We start from the raw sequence: 16,738 nt of genomic DNA on the forward strand, positions 1-16,738 counted from the left end.
CAGGGGTGCCTGGGTGGCTCAGTCGGTTAAGTGACTGAGTCTTGGTTTCGGCTCAGGTCATGATCTCGGGGTCATAGGATTGAGCCCTGCATCAGCTCCATGCTGAGCATGGAGCCTGTTGGAAATTATCTCTCCCCCTCTCCCTCTGCTCCTCCTGCTTGTGCTCTCTCTCTCTCAAATAAATAAAATCTTTTCAAAAAGAAGAGAAATACACTTACATTACTATACTTCTTACAAATAACCCATGTATAAGTGGATCTGCACAGTTCAAACCTGTGTTATTCAAGGGTCAACTGTACATAGAATACTCCTCATTTACGGTGCACTATCATCACTGATCTCTTATCTTATTTTTTCATTCCCTTTGATCCCCAATCACCTCTCCATTGTCCTGTCTTCTGTTCCACCATAAAAATCTTCCTTTTGCTTGAAACTTCTCAGGAAATGAAATTTTAGAGCTGCAGACTAAGATCACATAATTTTAATCCAAAACACTTACTTCAAACTGGCGGTGCCTGTGTGGTTCAGTCAGTTAAACATTAGACTCTCAATTTCTGATCAGGTCATGATTTCAGGGTTGTGAGGTCAAGCCCGGCATCAGGCTCCATGCCCAGCTTAAGATTCTCCCTCTCCTGCTCCCTCAGCACCCTCCCCTCTCCCTCTCTGAAAGAGGGAAAGAGGAAGGAAGGAAGGAAGGAAGGAAGGAAGGAAGGAAGGAAGAAGAAAGGAAGAAAGGAGAGAGAAAGAAAGAGAGAGAGAGAAAGGAAGGAAGGAAGGAAGGAAGGAAGGAAGGAAGGAAGGAAGAAAACAAACTGAGGGACCAAGAGGTGATTCTTAAAAAAAATATAAGAAAAGTCCTCTTTGATTCACCTAAAGTCATCAGTCTATGGAGAGGCATACCTGATACTGTTATTAAAATTTCTACAGCTGCACTGAGGTTAATTAGTTTGTTTTTAAGTTGCATAAATCTCTAGGTATAAAGTTTTCCTCTGTTACCAAATAAAAACTCTTTTCAAAACATCCGAAATCCATTCCTGACTTCATAATGTAATTTTTAGGTGTACTTCATGTAATTTAATTTCAACAATTAAAAACTAAAATTTTGACCATCTCTTGGAATACAGGGCCGTGAACATCAATAAGAAAACATGTTATCCAGAAAATTTAGAAAATATCTTTTGTCTTTCCTTTTCCATAACCCTCTTTTAAAAAATCTTTCTTTATTCATAGCTACTTGTAAAATGGGACAGCTGAGGCAGGCTTGCTTATACCATGTCAGCCCATTCCCTGGTCATGGCTAACTGGATCAAAGGAGGGTATCTGACCCAGCTTGTCCAACTGAGCTCCTTCTCCTACTCCAAATTTCTTTTGCTTTGGGGTGCTAAAAATCCAGGCCAGGTTAGCTATTGGCACTGGACCCACAGGTGATATAGGCTGAGAAGGCTGAGGCTGCTATTTTGAGTAGCCTTGATGGGCGACATGAAAACTTCAGAGGCTGGTCTGTAGATTCCCAGACAGAACAGAGAGGAGAGATTTGGTTTCTCTGGTGAGAGAGCAAGAGGCAGCAAGTGGTTGTGGTTCTTGCCTTCCATTCTTCTGTTGGTTCCAGGCCTCTGAGTCCTGCTCTTCGTTCTATGAGATTGCCCTTTCTGTCTTACTTTCTTGGAGCTAGTTTGATTTTCCTGCCCTTTCAACTAAAAGACCCTTGACTGAGGCATATAACATTACCTAGGATGTTAAACAACTTAATTCAACTGTGGAAAACATTCAGTTTGGAATATGTAAGCCTATAGGTTTAGTTGGAATCACAAAGCCATAAAGCAAACAGTCCATTTAGTCATGGTTCTGCTGTAGATAATGAAGGAATTACAAATGTCATTTCTTTCAAATAAAGGTCACCTCCCCAAAGTACAAAAATAAATTCTAGCTGAGGGAAATACTAGTTTTTTGTATAGGTACGATAATTCTAAAGCTCTGCCAACTTTTAAAAATGATTCTTCCCCCTTGTTTTTTCTTCCCATTATTTCATTCTATAAGGCACTAAATCTCACATTTTCAAGATTCATAACATCCAACTACCAACACACACATATATATACACATATACATATATATATATAATACCTTTAGACATGTATACAAGTAGACGTCTTTCTACTTCCACGCTAAATCTCCAACTCTATTCCATAGTTTAAAAGGTTTTTTGATATAATTTCAACCTTAGAGAAAAGTTGGCAAGGGAAGTATAAATAACTTTTTTCCTTCACCACTGAAAAGTAAGTAGGCCACGGGATGCCCCTTCACCCCCAAAGACTTTAGTGTGTGATTGCTACAAACAAGGACATTTCCCTACACACGAACTGTACAACTAACAAAGTCAGGAGATTAATACTGATACATTTCTACCATCTAATCTACAGACCCTATTCAAAATTCATCAATTGCTCCAAATGTGTCCGTCCTTACAACAAAAGGGTCCAATCCAGGATCATGTGTTACATTTAGTTGCCATGTCTTTTTAGCCTCCTTCAATCTGGAGGAGTTTTTTAAACTTTCTTTCAATTTATGACCGTGACATTTTGTAGAATGTTCCTGAATTTGGATTTGTCACATATTCCCTCACGATTATATTTTTGGTGGCAATATCATGGAAATGATACTGAGGTCATCCAACTGCATCCTACCAGATGGTTTGTGATTTTCACTTGCCCCATTACTGGTTGTGTTCACTCTGATCAATTGATTTAGTTTTGTCGGCCAGGCTTCTGTCCTGTAAGTTTCTTTCTTTCTTTCTTTTTTTTTTTTTTTAAGATTTTACTTATTTATTTAACAGAGAGAGAAAGAGAAAGATAGAGAAACCACAAGCAGGGGGAATGGCAGGCAGAAAGCCCGATGCGGGGTTGGATCCCAGGACCCTGGGATCATGACCTGAGCTGAAGGCCGATGCTTAACCAACTGGGCCACCCAGGTGCCCCTCTTGGAAAGTTTCTGTTTGTCTTTTGTAATCATGTATTTTATTAAGTATTTTAAGACTATGTAAATATCCTATTTCTAATCAAAATTTAACACACTAGTTTAGGATCCACTGGAATTTTGGGATGAATTAATTATTACTATGATGACTGCCAAATGATAATTTTAAAAATTTCATTATTTCTTTGATTATTTCTAATTGGCATTCTTCTGTGAGGAAAAGCTTTCACTTCTTTCCATTCATTTATTTATAAATAAGTACACAAGTATGGATTAATAGATTCCTACTTTGTTTAAAGTGTTACCATCATTACTATCATTATTATCATTATTTTGATGCTCAAATTTTCCCAGATTTGCTCAGTGAGAATTCCTTTAATTTGGCTTCTGTGTCCTTTTGACATGTCTCCATTATTCTTTTAATATTTCCTTCCTTTTGGCACATTAAGTCCCAGGGTCATCTTATAGCCAATAAAATCAGCCTTTCTCCAAGAATCTTGGCTTCCTCTAACTTGAGAATTACATTTAAAAATCAAGAGCTAGGTGCTTGATGGGCTTGCTCTTAGGGCATCAATGTCTGCTAGTCCTCTTAGTGGAAATAGCTAAGTAACATGTACACACACACACACACACACACACACACACACACACACACACCATGCACATTCCATTATATTTATTTTTATATTTGTCTCTATATTTTGAAAACCATGAGTTCACACTCATACCTCTGATTCCAATCTAACAGCCCTGGGGGTTCAGTTTTCTTCCTTGCCATATTTGTAATTCTTTTCTCTAACATTAAGAAACGTGGCTCCCCTTGTTTCTTGTATTTCCTGATAGTATTAATTCCCCTTTATGTAACAATCTCTTGTCTCCATCTTGACCCCTACACAGATGTCCTTCTTACCTAGCTTGGGCTCTGACAACCTGATGTAGGGTTATCACCATCTCCCCAGACAGATGCTTTCCTTGTCCGACTTGGGGACTCAACACTCCATGCCTAGCAGCATACGACCACCCTCCCAGTGTGGACATCTTTCTCTCCCCTTTCAGGCCCAAACCACATGCTGAGCCATACCCCATACTCCTGTGCCTGCTCACTCCCACCAAAGGTTTTTTTTCTGAATGATTTTGGGAAGAAAGGAAGGATTGAAAGGAACTTCACAGTTTTTAAGTTCAGGTACGACTGCCTCACTTGATGCTAAAAGTGGGTTATTAAATAAATAAATCACAACTTCTCTTTGACCTACATTACTCATTGGAGATTTGGTCTAAAATTGGGCATGTGGGTAATAGATTTAAAGTCATAAAATATTCTGTCATAAGAACAATGTCTAAATAAATTACAAGAAGTACATTCTGTACTTTTGTATTGAAATGTTAACTATCCTATTAGAAATGGAGCTCCCCAGAGAGAAATCCATAGAAATGAGAACTGAGAACTGCCCTTCAAATTTAGTCTCTCTTTCATTTTCCTGTCCAGGTAAGGACTGCTTTTCCAGACATTAGTTGATTTGCCTAAAGGGGTTTACCTCCTGGGAGATTATATTATTTATTGATTGATTATATACTAGCAACTGCTAATGTATTTCATTAATAATGTTTACATGCTCCCTTGTCTTTTTACTTTGAGGTGTCTGGGGGATTTCTGTAAAAACATATCCATTTAACAACAACAAAAAAAGGTTTTCTTAAAGACTGTATTCATTAACTAGTATTAGCAAACTGAATCTTACTTTTAGTATAATTAAGTAGCTTGATACTTAAAGTAATACCAAATTTATTCCAGCAAAGGGCTACTTTCTATTTTTGAAACAAAAAGAAGCTATTTTGGGAACTCACATTTTCAATATTTAGCAACTACTTTTAAAAATATTTAGTTACTATTTATCAACTACGAACTATGTGTAGAACACTGAGCTAGGGGCTAAGTGAGAATACTATTTCATGATAATGGTAATAGCTCAAATTTTTTAAATGATAAAGTGTCAATAATTACACTAAGTAGTTTGCCTGTATCATGCCATTTATTTTTCACAGCATTCAACCATCTGAGGTAGAGAATATTCTTTTTCATACTTGTAGATGAGCATTTTGATGTTCTATGGAAAATCCTGCCTCTCATTCATTCACTCATTTGGGAGTATTTGCTGAGCACTTTCAAGGTGCCGATACTGTGGTTGGCTCTAGGAACCAAGTGCTAGACCATACAGAGACTGTGGCATCATGAAGCTTATAGCTTAGCAGGGAAGGTAGTCAAATTGAACATATGATTAAAATCAAGTGTGACAACTGGTTAGCTAAACAAAGTATGGGGGGTTGGGGAGGTACTCAGCCAGGCAAACACAAGTTAGCTGGGTGCAGGGGTGAAGGGAGGTTTCTCTGTAGGGAAAGCATCATGTCTGTAACTGGTCACAAAATTTAGTAACACTATACTAAGATACACAGAGAAATTGTAGTTTCTTCCTTTTGCCTCAGTTATGGCCTTTCTTTGTGCCCCTACCTATTGGTGGGGAAGGCAGTAAACCTTAGTCAGATCCAATAAACCCATAACGTCCTTTCGGATAGAGTCCAGTCTCTCTTGGATAAAAGTGCCTGGCCCCATCTCTCAGATGGCATCCCTTCTCCTTCTTCCCTCCTGAAGATGGGACCATGCGTACAGGATGAGGGATGGCTTAATAAGACCCTAGCGCAGGGAGAAGAGGGAGTGTCCTTGGGTGTGGTGGGTCTCTAGCCCTGGGGCCCACGTCCCTGTGTGTCTGCCCGCCTGCAAGGCGCCCTACTGGCCTCCCACACTGGCTCTGGCATCAGCTGGGCTTGTAGTCCACTCTCCTCATGCAGGCAGGGCACCCTGGAGTTCCTCTGGGCAGACGTGGGCTCACGTGGGCTTCAGCCGGAGCTGAGAACACTCTGATGTCTGGCTGTGACTCCTATTCAGACCCGGCCCAGGTGATTCGCTCTGCGCCTCACTGCCCAACCTGAGCAACCCCTCTAGGAATTTCCCAGATTCTCAGTGACTTTGGGGCTTCTGGACACTAGGGAAGGGTTTGGGGAAGCTCGACTTGAGTACTTCTTCTACTGAACCACTTTACATGTCCAGATGGAGACCACAAGGATGTGGCTTGGTCCAGTCTGCAGCGGTGGCCTCTCTGGAATGTGGATGACAATGGTGGGAAGTGTGTGGGTGAGAGCTTCTACCCGCCCTCACTGTCAGCTTCACTTTTGTAAAGCTCATCTAACTCTCCTGCCTCTTTCTCTGTTTCATCTTTCCACAATCTCCCTAGAATGGGAAAGTGTTCCTTCTTCCTGTTCTCTCGTGTGAAACCCTCTGGTGTATCCCTGGAAATTTCCTCTCTGTATGCTAAAGAGAAGATAAAACAATTTAGACAGACCTTTCCCAAGAGGTAGCCTGGGTCTTGCTACCCAGAAAATCATAAGGCAAAGGCCTACACAAGGGCTAGTGGAAGCCATTGACCAAAATACTGAGCAAGACAGTGCCAGGACCAGCTATGCTTTCCGAAAGGGTCCCCCTGGCTGCAGTGTGGAGAACGGGACCGGAAGGAAGGGAGGAAGACTGGATGTAGGGGTGGAGGGAAGGAGAAGTGCAGGAGGTCAGGTGGGAGATAGTGGCCAGTACTAGGGAGAAGCCAGAGAGATGGAGTCCGGGGATACATGTAATAGAGAGACAGAACTTTGGGACTAGTTGTAGTGTGGGAGGCAAAGATGAAGGAAGACTCTCGGGACAAGCTTAAGATTTCTGACTTAAGCAACGAAACAGGACTGGTGACTTCTTCCAAGACAAGAAACTCTTGATATGAAGCAGATTTCCGGGGATGGCTGAGGTGGTGGAGTTCCACTTTTTGAGGACTGGTAGCCATCCGGGCACAATCCTTCGGGAGCCAATAATGAGCTTACTATTGATTTTGTGAGGTGAGAAATTCAAATAAAATGTATTCTAGGGCGCCTGGGTGGCTCAGTTGGTTAAGCGACTGCCTTCGGCTCAGGTCATGATCCTGGAGTCCCGGGATCGAGTCCCACATCGGGCTTCCTGCTCAGCAGGGAGTCTGCTTCTCCCTCTGACCCTCTTCCCTCTAGTGCTTTCTATCTCTCATTCTCTCTCTCTCTCAAATAAATAAATAAAATCTTTAAAAAAAAAATGTATTCTAAAACACTTCACTCCCAGCTTCAGCCTTCCCCGAACATTTGATTTCAACGTTAAATGAGGACATCGGTTTTCAACGTAATGCTGCAGGTTGTGGTTTATCACGTATGACTCCTTCTGCCCTTGAGGAGATTCACTAGGCATGCACCTCCATCCCCAGGTTTTAATTCATTTGGAAATCTACAAATCGTTTTAGGCAAACTGAATCCAAGTCCTCTTACCACAGGGAATGGAAATATAAGCATTATCTTATATGCAAATAATAGCATTTTAGTATCAGTCACTGTGAACACACTGAGTAGGTCACTGGCCCTCTTTTCTAATTGTTGCTGAAAATAAAGTCCATAACTCAATTCATCCAAGATCAAAGCCCTCATTTTGTCAGTTTCCCAACTTACGATTATTTACAAAGGTATCACATAAAAGGCCACTTTGTTAGTTATTTAGGTATATGTTTTTATTTTTATTTATTTTTATTTTTTAAAGATTTTGTTTATTTATTTGACAGAGAGAGACACAGCGAGAGAGGGAACACAAGCAGGGGGAGGGGGAGAGGGAGAAGCAGGCTTCCCGCGGAGCAGGGAGCCGGACACAGGGATCGATCCCAGGACCCTGGGATCATGACCTGAGCCGAAGGCAGATGCTTAATGACTGAGCCACCCAGGCGCCCCTTAGGTATATGTTTTTAATCTAGACTACTTTGGAGGGTGTCCCAGGAAGGTGCATTTCTCAAAGCTACGGGTTTACCAGTTTTTCTTTCATGACTGAAGAGAATGGCCCTTCCTATGGAGGAATATAAAGCATTTTGTTGTTGTTCTTTTCCATTTCAGGCACAAGCTGGCTATTAGTATCCTAACCCAGCCAGATTGTACCAACACACAGCTCTGAACTCAACCAGCAACACAGACTAGCTGCATCCCAGTTGTTTATCAGAAATTCACTGTCAAGCTCACTGTTGCTCAGCAGTTTTCACTGAGGAAAAAAAAAAAAGGTGCATGCATGGCTGTTTGAAGGATATGCGATTCATCCATTCCTCTCCAGATGCTCTGAAATTCATTCCGGGGGTAAGCCAGATCACTAGGGACCTACATACTTGGATAGTAAACTCAATTTCCACCTTCCCTAAGCTTCAGTTTCCAAAATGCAAAATGAAGTAATATGCATTCATTCAACTATTACTCACTGAACTACTACACCCAAAGCATTAGGTCTGTAAGATAGAGTAAGATGAAATTCTGCCTCTGAAGGAGCCTATCTATCTTTCTAAGTATTTTTATCAAAGGATAAGGACCAAATAGATAATGAAAATCCTATGTGATAAACAAAAAGGGAGAAATATAAAGGGTAAAGAAGCACAAGGAGGGACACCTTCCCCAGCCAGAGCAAGGGAAAGGTGACTGAAGGACACTTGACATGGAGACGTTCTTAGAATAATGTGGCCCACTGTTCCCAGGAGCAGCGCACTCAACAGGAATCCAATGAGAGGAGGTGTGGAAAGACACTGTCATACCGCTAAATAACTGCCCAGATGAACAGGGGACGTATCAGTTATGGGGCCTTTGGCTATGACACAGAAACCCATTTGGCTTAGTAAATATGGAAATTTATTATCTCACACGACAAAAGGTCCAGAGAGAGGGCAGGCGCCAGAATCCACTGATGCAGTGGCTCAATTCTACCATTGAGGACCCTCGTTCTTCCTGCCTCTCAGCTCTGCCTCTCCCAGGGTGGCTCTCCTCTTGGGATAGAGCAAGGGGGCTGCAGCGCATTCACGCATGGCAATAAGACAAACAGGGTCCCAAGAAAGAAAGAGACCACCTCTCCCTGTGCCTCCTTCTTACGATGGAAACAATTTCCCCAGAGACCTTTGAAGGTTTTCCTTCATGTCTCGAAATCTTGCATTTGGACACATGCCCATTTGTAAAGCAACTAGTAAGGGCCGTGGGACTACCAGGTAGGCTTAGTGTAATCATTTGGGGTGTTGTCTATTTTAGACCATCAACCCGCATACTGCTACAGTGGTGTTATGGGCACAGGCTCGCTTCACTGGCTTGAAAAGAGTCACTCTTCCTTCTGGGAATCTCTCACTGACCAAACTTACAAAAAAAATCCCTGCACTTTCTTACCTCAGTGGGATACTGTTTTTTCTCCACTTTCAATGCCTAGAAAGCGAGGCTGGGGGCTCATTTTGCAGCCCAAACTCACGCCATTTCAAGCCACACTTACCAAAATCTACGAGTTTGACTCCACCCTCAGTGGTCAACAGAATGTTATTTCCTTTCACATCACGGTGGATGGTTTTGTTGTTATGCAAATGCTGAAGGCCCTAAGGGGTGGGAAATATAGAATGACTTTTAAAGAAAGCATCAAACAAACATAACATTTTTCAGAAGGATGCGTTTGTGCAAAATCAATCGGAAATACTGGTCAAAATTAACATTCAAACATTCTTAAAATGTTTCACATTGAATTAGTCAAATCAAAATACCTCATTTCCGCTTTGGACTTTATAAAAACTCATAAACTAGAGCATCCCCTTCCTTAACTCTTATCAAATACTTTATTAAAAACATGTTGATCTCAGTGGATAAACATTCTGTCTACTTATTTAACTAATTGATTTATTTTTAAATTTTATTATGTTATGCTAATCACCATACATCATTAGTTTTTTTTATATATTTTTTTATGTTATGTTAATCCCCATACATTACATCATTAGTTTGTGATGTAGTGTTCCATGATTCATTGTTTGTGCATAACACCCAGTGCTCCACGCAGAACGTGCCCTCTTTAATACCCATCACCAGGCTAACCCATCCCCCCACCCCGCCCCTCTAGAACCCTCAGTTTGTTTCTCAGAGTCCATTGTCTCTCATGGTTCATCTCCCCCTCCGATTTCCGCCCCTTTATTCTTCCCTTCCTGCTACTTCTTTTTTTTTTTTTAACATATAATGTATTATTTGTTTCAGAGGTACAGGTCTGTGATTCAACAGTCTTACACAATTCACTGTCTACTTATTTTAAATAATGGCAAATAAAAACCTATTAGTAAAAAGTACACATTATCTGCCTTCATCACAATCAGTCTCAGAAATATAGGTGGGACATCAGAACTCAGGGTTCTGCTGACACAAAGGAGGGTAGGTTTCTTTTCTTTTTTTTAAGATTTTATTTATTTATTTGACAGAGAGAGACACAGCAAGAGAGGGAACACAAGCAGGGGGAGTGGGAGAGGGAGAAGCAGGCTTCCCGCCCAGCAGGGCGCCTGATGCAGGGCTCCATCCCGGGACCCTGGGATCATGACCTGCGCCTAAGGCAGATGCTTAACCACTGAGCCACCCAGGTACCCCTAGGTTTCTAATAAAACAATGAATTAGTAACGCTAAACATTTCAGATTTTGCATATACTCTTGCATCAATCAATACTAATGTAGTGGTATTTTTCTAAAATTAGGATCCATGTTTTTTACTGAACTAGGACTGCCTCATAATTAATGCATGAACAATTTAAATTGCCTTACCAATAGTGCTTCATGTAAAATATAGGCAATTATAGGTTCACTCATTCTTTTGCCCTTCTTCAGAAATCCCTTCACAAGATCAGCCACTGATCCTCCATTGCACAGCTATAAGGGAATATTGCAAGATATTAAAATGGATATGACATTTTAACTACTTCCTCTAAAAGGTTTTCTAAAAACATTTTTTTTAATTGTTCCGATTTTTTGTTTCAAATGATTGCTCTCATCATCTTTATGGCTTCATAAATGAAATGAACAAGTAAAATGTACTAATGTGTAATTAATTAATTAATTATTAGAAAACAGTTTTCATGTGAGTTACTTTTTAGAAGAGACTCTGGAGAAGCCCTGGGCTTAATTTTTAAATTCAAGGAGAATAATTATGATTCCACATATTAGTCCCTAATTTTAGGATCTAGGGCTTAAAAAAAAGATATTCTTGATTTCTGATTGTTTAATTAATAGTGCAATTAGATTCCATGACCTCAATACAAGGCTACATACTATTTTGTATATGCATCCACTTAAAAACAAGTCCCCTTTGTGGCAAAACTTCAGAATGCATTGAAATAAGGATTACAAACAACAATTCAGAAAACTGTTTTAAATACCATGCTTCTCAGGCTCTTTAGCTTCCTCCTGCCCCAACACCACAAAGGTAGGGGAATCTAAGTGAAAAAACAAATGGGAAGACCATGGTAGGGGATTTTTCACATGCACATTCTCCAAAGTTAGGTAACATTAAATCCCACAGGAAACTTTCAAAAGAGCTGCAAATTTGCAGAACAGAGAAGCACCAGCATAAGTAGAATAGGAGAGGGGTGACAATTAGGTAAATGGTCCCAGTGAAGCTTGGACCCCATGAGTATTGATCTATTAATCTCTGACCTTTTAGCCTCTACCTTCTGCCCTGATTCTCCCCTGGGGCTCTGGTCCATGGTCTCAACCTGACTTTTCAGCCTCCTCTCCTGCCTGCCTTTGTTACCCATCAGTGCCTGGGAGATAAAAGCCATAATTTCCATGACTCTATTTAGCTAAATAGAGGCAGAGAAAATCAGTGAGAGAATGTAAACTCCTGGCATCCTAGTTTGAAATACTGAACACATTTTCTCCCAAAAATTTCCTAACATGGTAATTCGATTGTATTGGATGCCCAACACTTCTGATACATCCATAATCATAGCTCAGATGTGTTGAGCACATACTTTGTGCCACGAACATTTCTAATCCATTCACATGAGTTATCTCTATACCTCACTCTCCCTCAGTAGGTATTATCATCTCCGTATTAAAGACTGGGAAAGTGAGACACAAAATGATAAAGTAACTCTCGCAAGATCACACAGGAGTGACAGAGCTAAGATAGGAACTTGGACAGTCTGATTCTAGAATGGAGCCTTCACACTTAACCAATTTGCAGCTGATGCCTTTCTACATTCAGAGAAAACTTCTTTCAGCTTATAGAGGAGGTGCAGTCCCAGCATCCCCAAACTTGCATTTTCTTCCGCATCAGGAAGGGGAATACTATTTTGCTGGACAAACAGAAGACTCTTGCTGTCCAGGCAGCAGAGAATAGGGTCATCCTGCCCCCATTGTGGCCTAGCATGATTGGTTCAAAGAATTACTCAAAATTGAAAAGAAATTCAAATTTCTTTAAATTGCATGGCACTTATTTCAAAGAACCAAATTTTAGGGGCACTGGGGTGGCTCAGTTGGTTAAGTGTCTGACTCTTGATTTTGGCTTAGATCATGAGCTTGGGGTCATGAGATCAAGCCCCACATCAGGCTCTGTGCTAGGCATAGAACCTGCTTAAGATTCTCTCTCTCCCTCTCCTTCTGCCTCTCCCCTGCTCGTTCTCTCTCTCTCTCTCAAAAAAACAAAACAAAACAAAAAACCCAAATTTCAGGGCCAGTTTTAAAATATCTAAAAATCACCATGGGGAGACTAAATGTCCTTTCCAATTTCTCCAAAGTGTGGCTTCTTTTTGGCTGCATCTTCTGCAGCCAAACAAACCCCAAAAAGGGGCTGACTGTTAATGCAAGAGGAAATGGCTGGAATGTTAGGGAGGGATAAAGGAACCCTAAAGAATGTGCAGGAAATAAAATAAAAAATGAACTACAGGAAGAACTAATGCAATCCTGTAATTCACCCTAAGCAGTTCAAATTTTACTTTCTGTAGTCAATTTTTATTTCAAACAGTTGTTTTTCCCATCTAGTAAAGTTTAGAATACAGAATTCTTTGTAATAAATTCTTCACTTTGTTTTTTAAAGTAAGGTACATTGAGATACGATTTACATAGAGTAAAATTAATGCAATTTAGCTGAAATTTTGAGTTTTGACAAGTGCATTCATCATCTATCGACTACCACAATCCAGATATGGAACAAATCCAGGACATAAAAACCTTCCTTGTGTTTCTTTGTAGTCAAACCCCTCCCTAGCCCCTGGAAACCACTAATCTGTTTTCTGTCCCCATTTGCAAGACTGTCATAGAAACTGGGTCATAAGGTTGCAGCCCATTGAGCCTGGCTTCTTTGACTTTACCTAATGAACCTGAAATTCATCTCTATTGTTGAGTATTTCTTTTCTAAGGTTTTAATGTTGTTCATTCCTTTTTTTTTTTTTTAAAGAGAGAGAGAGAACAAGTGTGAGAGAGCATGAGCAGGGAGAGCGGTAGAAGGAGAGGGAGAGAGAATCTCAAGCAGACTCCACACTGAGTTCAGAGCCTGACATGGGGCTCAATCTCATGACCCTTCAATCATGACCTGAGCCAAAATCAAGAGTAGGATGCTCAACCAACTGAGCCACCCGGGCACTCCGTTGTTCATTCATTTTTTAATGTTGAGTATTCCGTTGAATAGATAAGCCACTGTTTGTTTATTCATTCAGTAACTGAAAGACATTTGAGGTATTTCCAATTTGGGGCAATTATGAGCCAAACCCTTGTAAACACTGCATACAGTTCCTCACATATACATACTTTTCATTTCTCTTAGGTAAGTACCTAAGACAGGGGAGTGTTGAGTCCTATGAGTCATATGTTTAATCTTCCAAGCATCATCCAAACTATTTCTCAAAGTGCCTATCCCATTCTGCATTCCCACTAGTGGTGTGTGAGAATTCCAGCCGCCCTCCATCCTTGCCAGCAGATATTATGAGGTTTTTTTAAGCCATTCTAAATAGCAGTGTTATCTCATTATAGTTTTAATTTGGATTTTCCTAATGACTAATCATGTTGACTATCTTTTCATGTGCTCATTTGCTATTCATACACTTTCCTTGGGGAAGTATTCAGTTTTTTTGTTCATTATTTATTGGTTGTTTTCTCATTATTGCATTTTGAGAGTTCTTTATATATTTAGGATGTTTTGCAAATTTTTTTAATCAGGTGTTTTGCAAATATTTTCTCCCAGTCTGTGGCTTGTCCTTTAAGGACTCTTTTGAAGAGCAGAAATTTTAAGTTTATCATTTTTAGAATACTAAGCAATCTGCCTTTTGTGTTCTATAAAGGAAATCCTTGCCTAATCCAAGGTCACAAAATTTTTCTCCTGTATTTTCTATAGGAAATTTTATAGTTTAGGTTTTACATAGGTAGGTAGATGATCCATTTTTATGTAATTTTGATACATAATGTGAGGTATGGATTATATGAGGATGACCAATTATTACAGTACACTTTTCTGTTGATCAAAAGTGTCCAAGAAAGGTACGATTCTGAATTGAGTTTAAAACCTAGTTGCCAACACCGAGAATAAGGGAATCTTGAATACATAATTTTAAGTGAAAGAAGCCAATCTGGAAAGACCACATACTATATGATTCCAACTATATGACATTCTGGAAAAGGAAACACTCTGGAGACAGTAAAAAGATCAAAGGTTAAAAGGGGTTGAGGGAAGAGGAACAAAGATGAAAAAGAGGGAACACAGAGGACTTTTAGGGCATGTAGCAACTCTGTATGATACTGTAATGGTGGATATAGTTATTATATATATGTCAAAATCTGGAAAATGTACAACACCAAGAGTGAACCCTACTGTAAACTATGGGCTTTGGGTGGCAATGACGTGTCAGTGTCAGTTCACTGATTGTAAGAAATGTACCAATGCTGGTGGGGGAATGTTGATAATGGGGGAGGCTGTGTACATGTGGGGATAGGGGTCTATACAGATCTCTGTTCCTTCTTCTCAATTTTTCTGTGAATCTAAAACTGCTCTTAAAAAAATGAAATCTCTTCAAAAATCCATAAAACATACAACACAAAGAATGAACCCTAATGTAAATTATGGACCTCTGGTAATAAAATGGATCATTATTGGCTCATGAACTGTAACAAGTGAACCATGCTAACCACAAGATGTCAATAAGAGGGAACACTGGGGGCAAGGGGTTTAGGGTAACTCTCTGTACCTTCCACCCAGTTTTCCCACAAAACATTTTAAAACTGTTCAAACAAAAATGTGAAAAGGTCCTAAAACAATAATAAAAAATTTATCTAAGTTATGATAAGCCCCTTACAACAGTGTCTGCTCAGAAACTAAATTATTCCACTCACTGTTGCATTTTATATCCAGTACATTTTAACATAAGTGATGTACGAACACAGAAAATATTCTTGATATATATGTTTTCCTTATAATAGTATATTTGGTTAAGAAGGGATTTTTAGAAGAATCATTATTTATTCCTTTCTAGTCAACAAATGTTTATTGAACTGTTACTATGTGCAAAGCACTGAGACACTAAAGTCAGTGAGAAATGACTAGTGCAGGTTTGGTCCCCAATAAACTTGAAATACTGTCAGACCAGTGGTTTTCAAACAGGGACCATTTTGTGCCAAGGGAGACACCTGGTATTGTTGGGACATTTAGAACTAGGCTTGAAGCTGCTACTAGCATTTAGAGGTCAGGCATGCTGCTAAATATCTGATGTTGCACTGGACAATCCACAATCATTCGGGCCAAAGCATCAACAGCCCAGGACTGAAAAACTGCATTAAAGACATTAAATAACAATTACCTAGATTATATGTTAGGTCTTGAATTATAGTTATATGGAAAATAATAATGAGCAAGTACTGTAGAATACCACAGACTGATAACATCACGTTGGAAGGGAAAAAAGGAAAAGATTTAAAGACAAGATAGAATCTGCCCTTGTGGATGTTGACAACAGTTTTCTCCAGCTGTTCTGGTATATTCACTTTGGTTATGGTGTCTTCTGCAATTAAGACGTGTAGTTTGGGGGGAGGGATTCAAATTTACCAACTTTTTTCTTAATGTTCATGCTTTTCTCTTATTTGGTCATGCTCAGAAGAAAGAAAGGCTTTTCCCTAAACTAAGATCATTACGATATTTTTCTGTTCTCTTTCTACGATTTTATCACTTTTAGCATATTTTGATATGTAATTCACTGTTTTATTTTTTATTTTATTTCTTTAAAGATTTATTTATTTATTTCAGAGAGAGAGAGAGAGAGAGAGACCAGGGAAGGGGCAGAGGGAGAGGGAGAAAAGGAATCTTAAGCAGGCTCCACGCCCAACATGGGGCTTGATTTCATGATCCTGAGCTGAAATCAAGAGTCAGACACTCAACTGACTAAGCCACCCAGGTGGCCCTCACTTCCAGTGTTTTAAATGTGTATTATTTAGTTTGTTCCCAATAGACAGTCTGCTACCATATGAGATGTCACCATTGCTATAAGCTGGATTCCAGTGAGTGCCTGGGCCTTTCTCTAGATTATCTATAAAATTCCTCTGATCTCTCTGTTCTTGTCAAGTATCAACTTGTTTTAAGGCCTGTAGCTTAAAAGCCAGTTTATCAAATAGAAGAAGTCATCTCTTATTATCTTTCCAAAAGTTTCTACGCTCTTCCCACACATTTACCCTTCTAGATGAAATTCAGAATCAGCTTCTCAAAGATAGAGCTATAAGTAATTTGAATAACACAATAAATAAAGGGTTTCAATAATGTAATTGTTTCATAAGACATTTGAAAAAGAGTGACCCTTTATTGGTTGAAACTTTTAACAATATGAAGATAGAATGACCAAAAGTTAAAAAAAAGTGACCAATG

The 16,738-nt window shown here is 39.7% G+C and overlaps 1 protein-coding gene across 5 annotated transcripts in view; it reads right to left on the reverse strand.

Annotated features, from left to right (window-relative positions):
* The window catches only part of MYO3A (myosin IIIA), a 232,002-nt gene that overhangs the window by 178,498 nt on the left and 36,766 nt on the right, over nt 1–16,738 (reverse strand). For all 5 annotated transcript variants that reach the window (XM_073885535.1, XM_073885536.1, XM_025891892.2 and 2 more), the window contains exons 5-6: nt 10,663–10,767; nt 9,365–9,464 (exon numbers count right to left, since the gene is read on the reverse strand). In XM_073885535.1, coding sequence (XP_073741636.1) covers nt 9,365–9,464; nt 10,663–10,767 — 205 coding nt within the window. The remainder of the gene's footprint in view (nt 1–9,364; nt 9,465–10,662; nt 10,768–16,738) is intronic.

Source organism: Callorhinus ursinus, unplaced genomic scaffold (assembly GCF_003265705.2).
Source record: "Callorhinus ursinus isolate GAN/ISIS: 27379988/994484 unplaced genomic scaffold, GSC_fseal_2.0 scaffold63, whole genome shotgun sequence".
In the NCBI taxonomy this organism is placed as follows: Eukaryota; Metazoa; Chordata; class Mammalia; order Carnivora; family Otariidae; genus Callorhinus; species Callorhinus ursinus.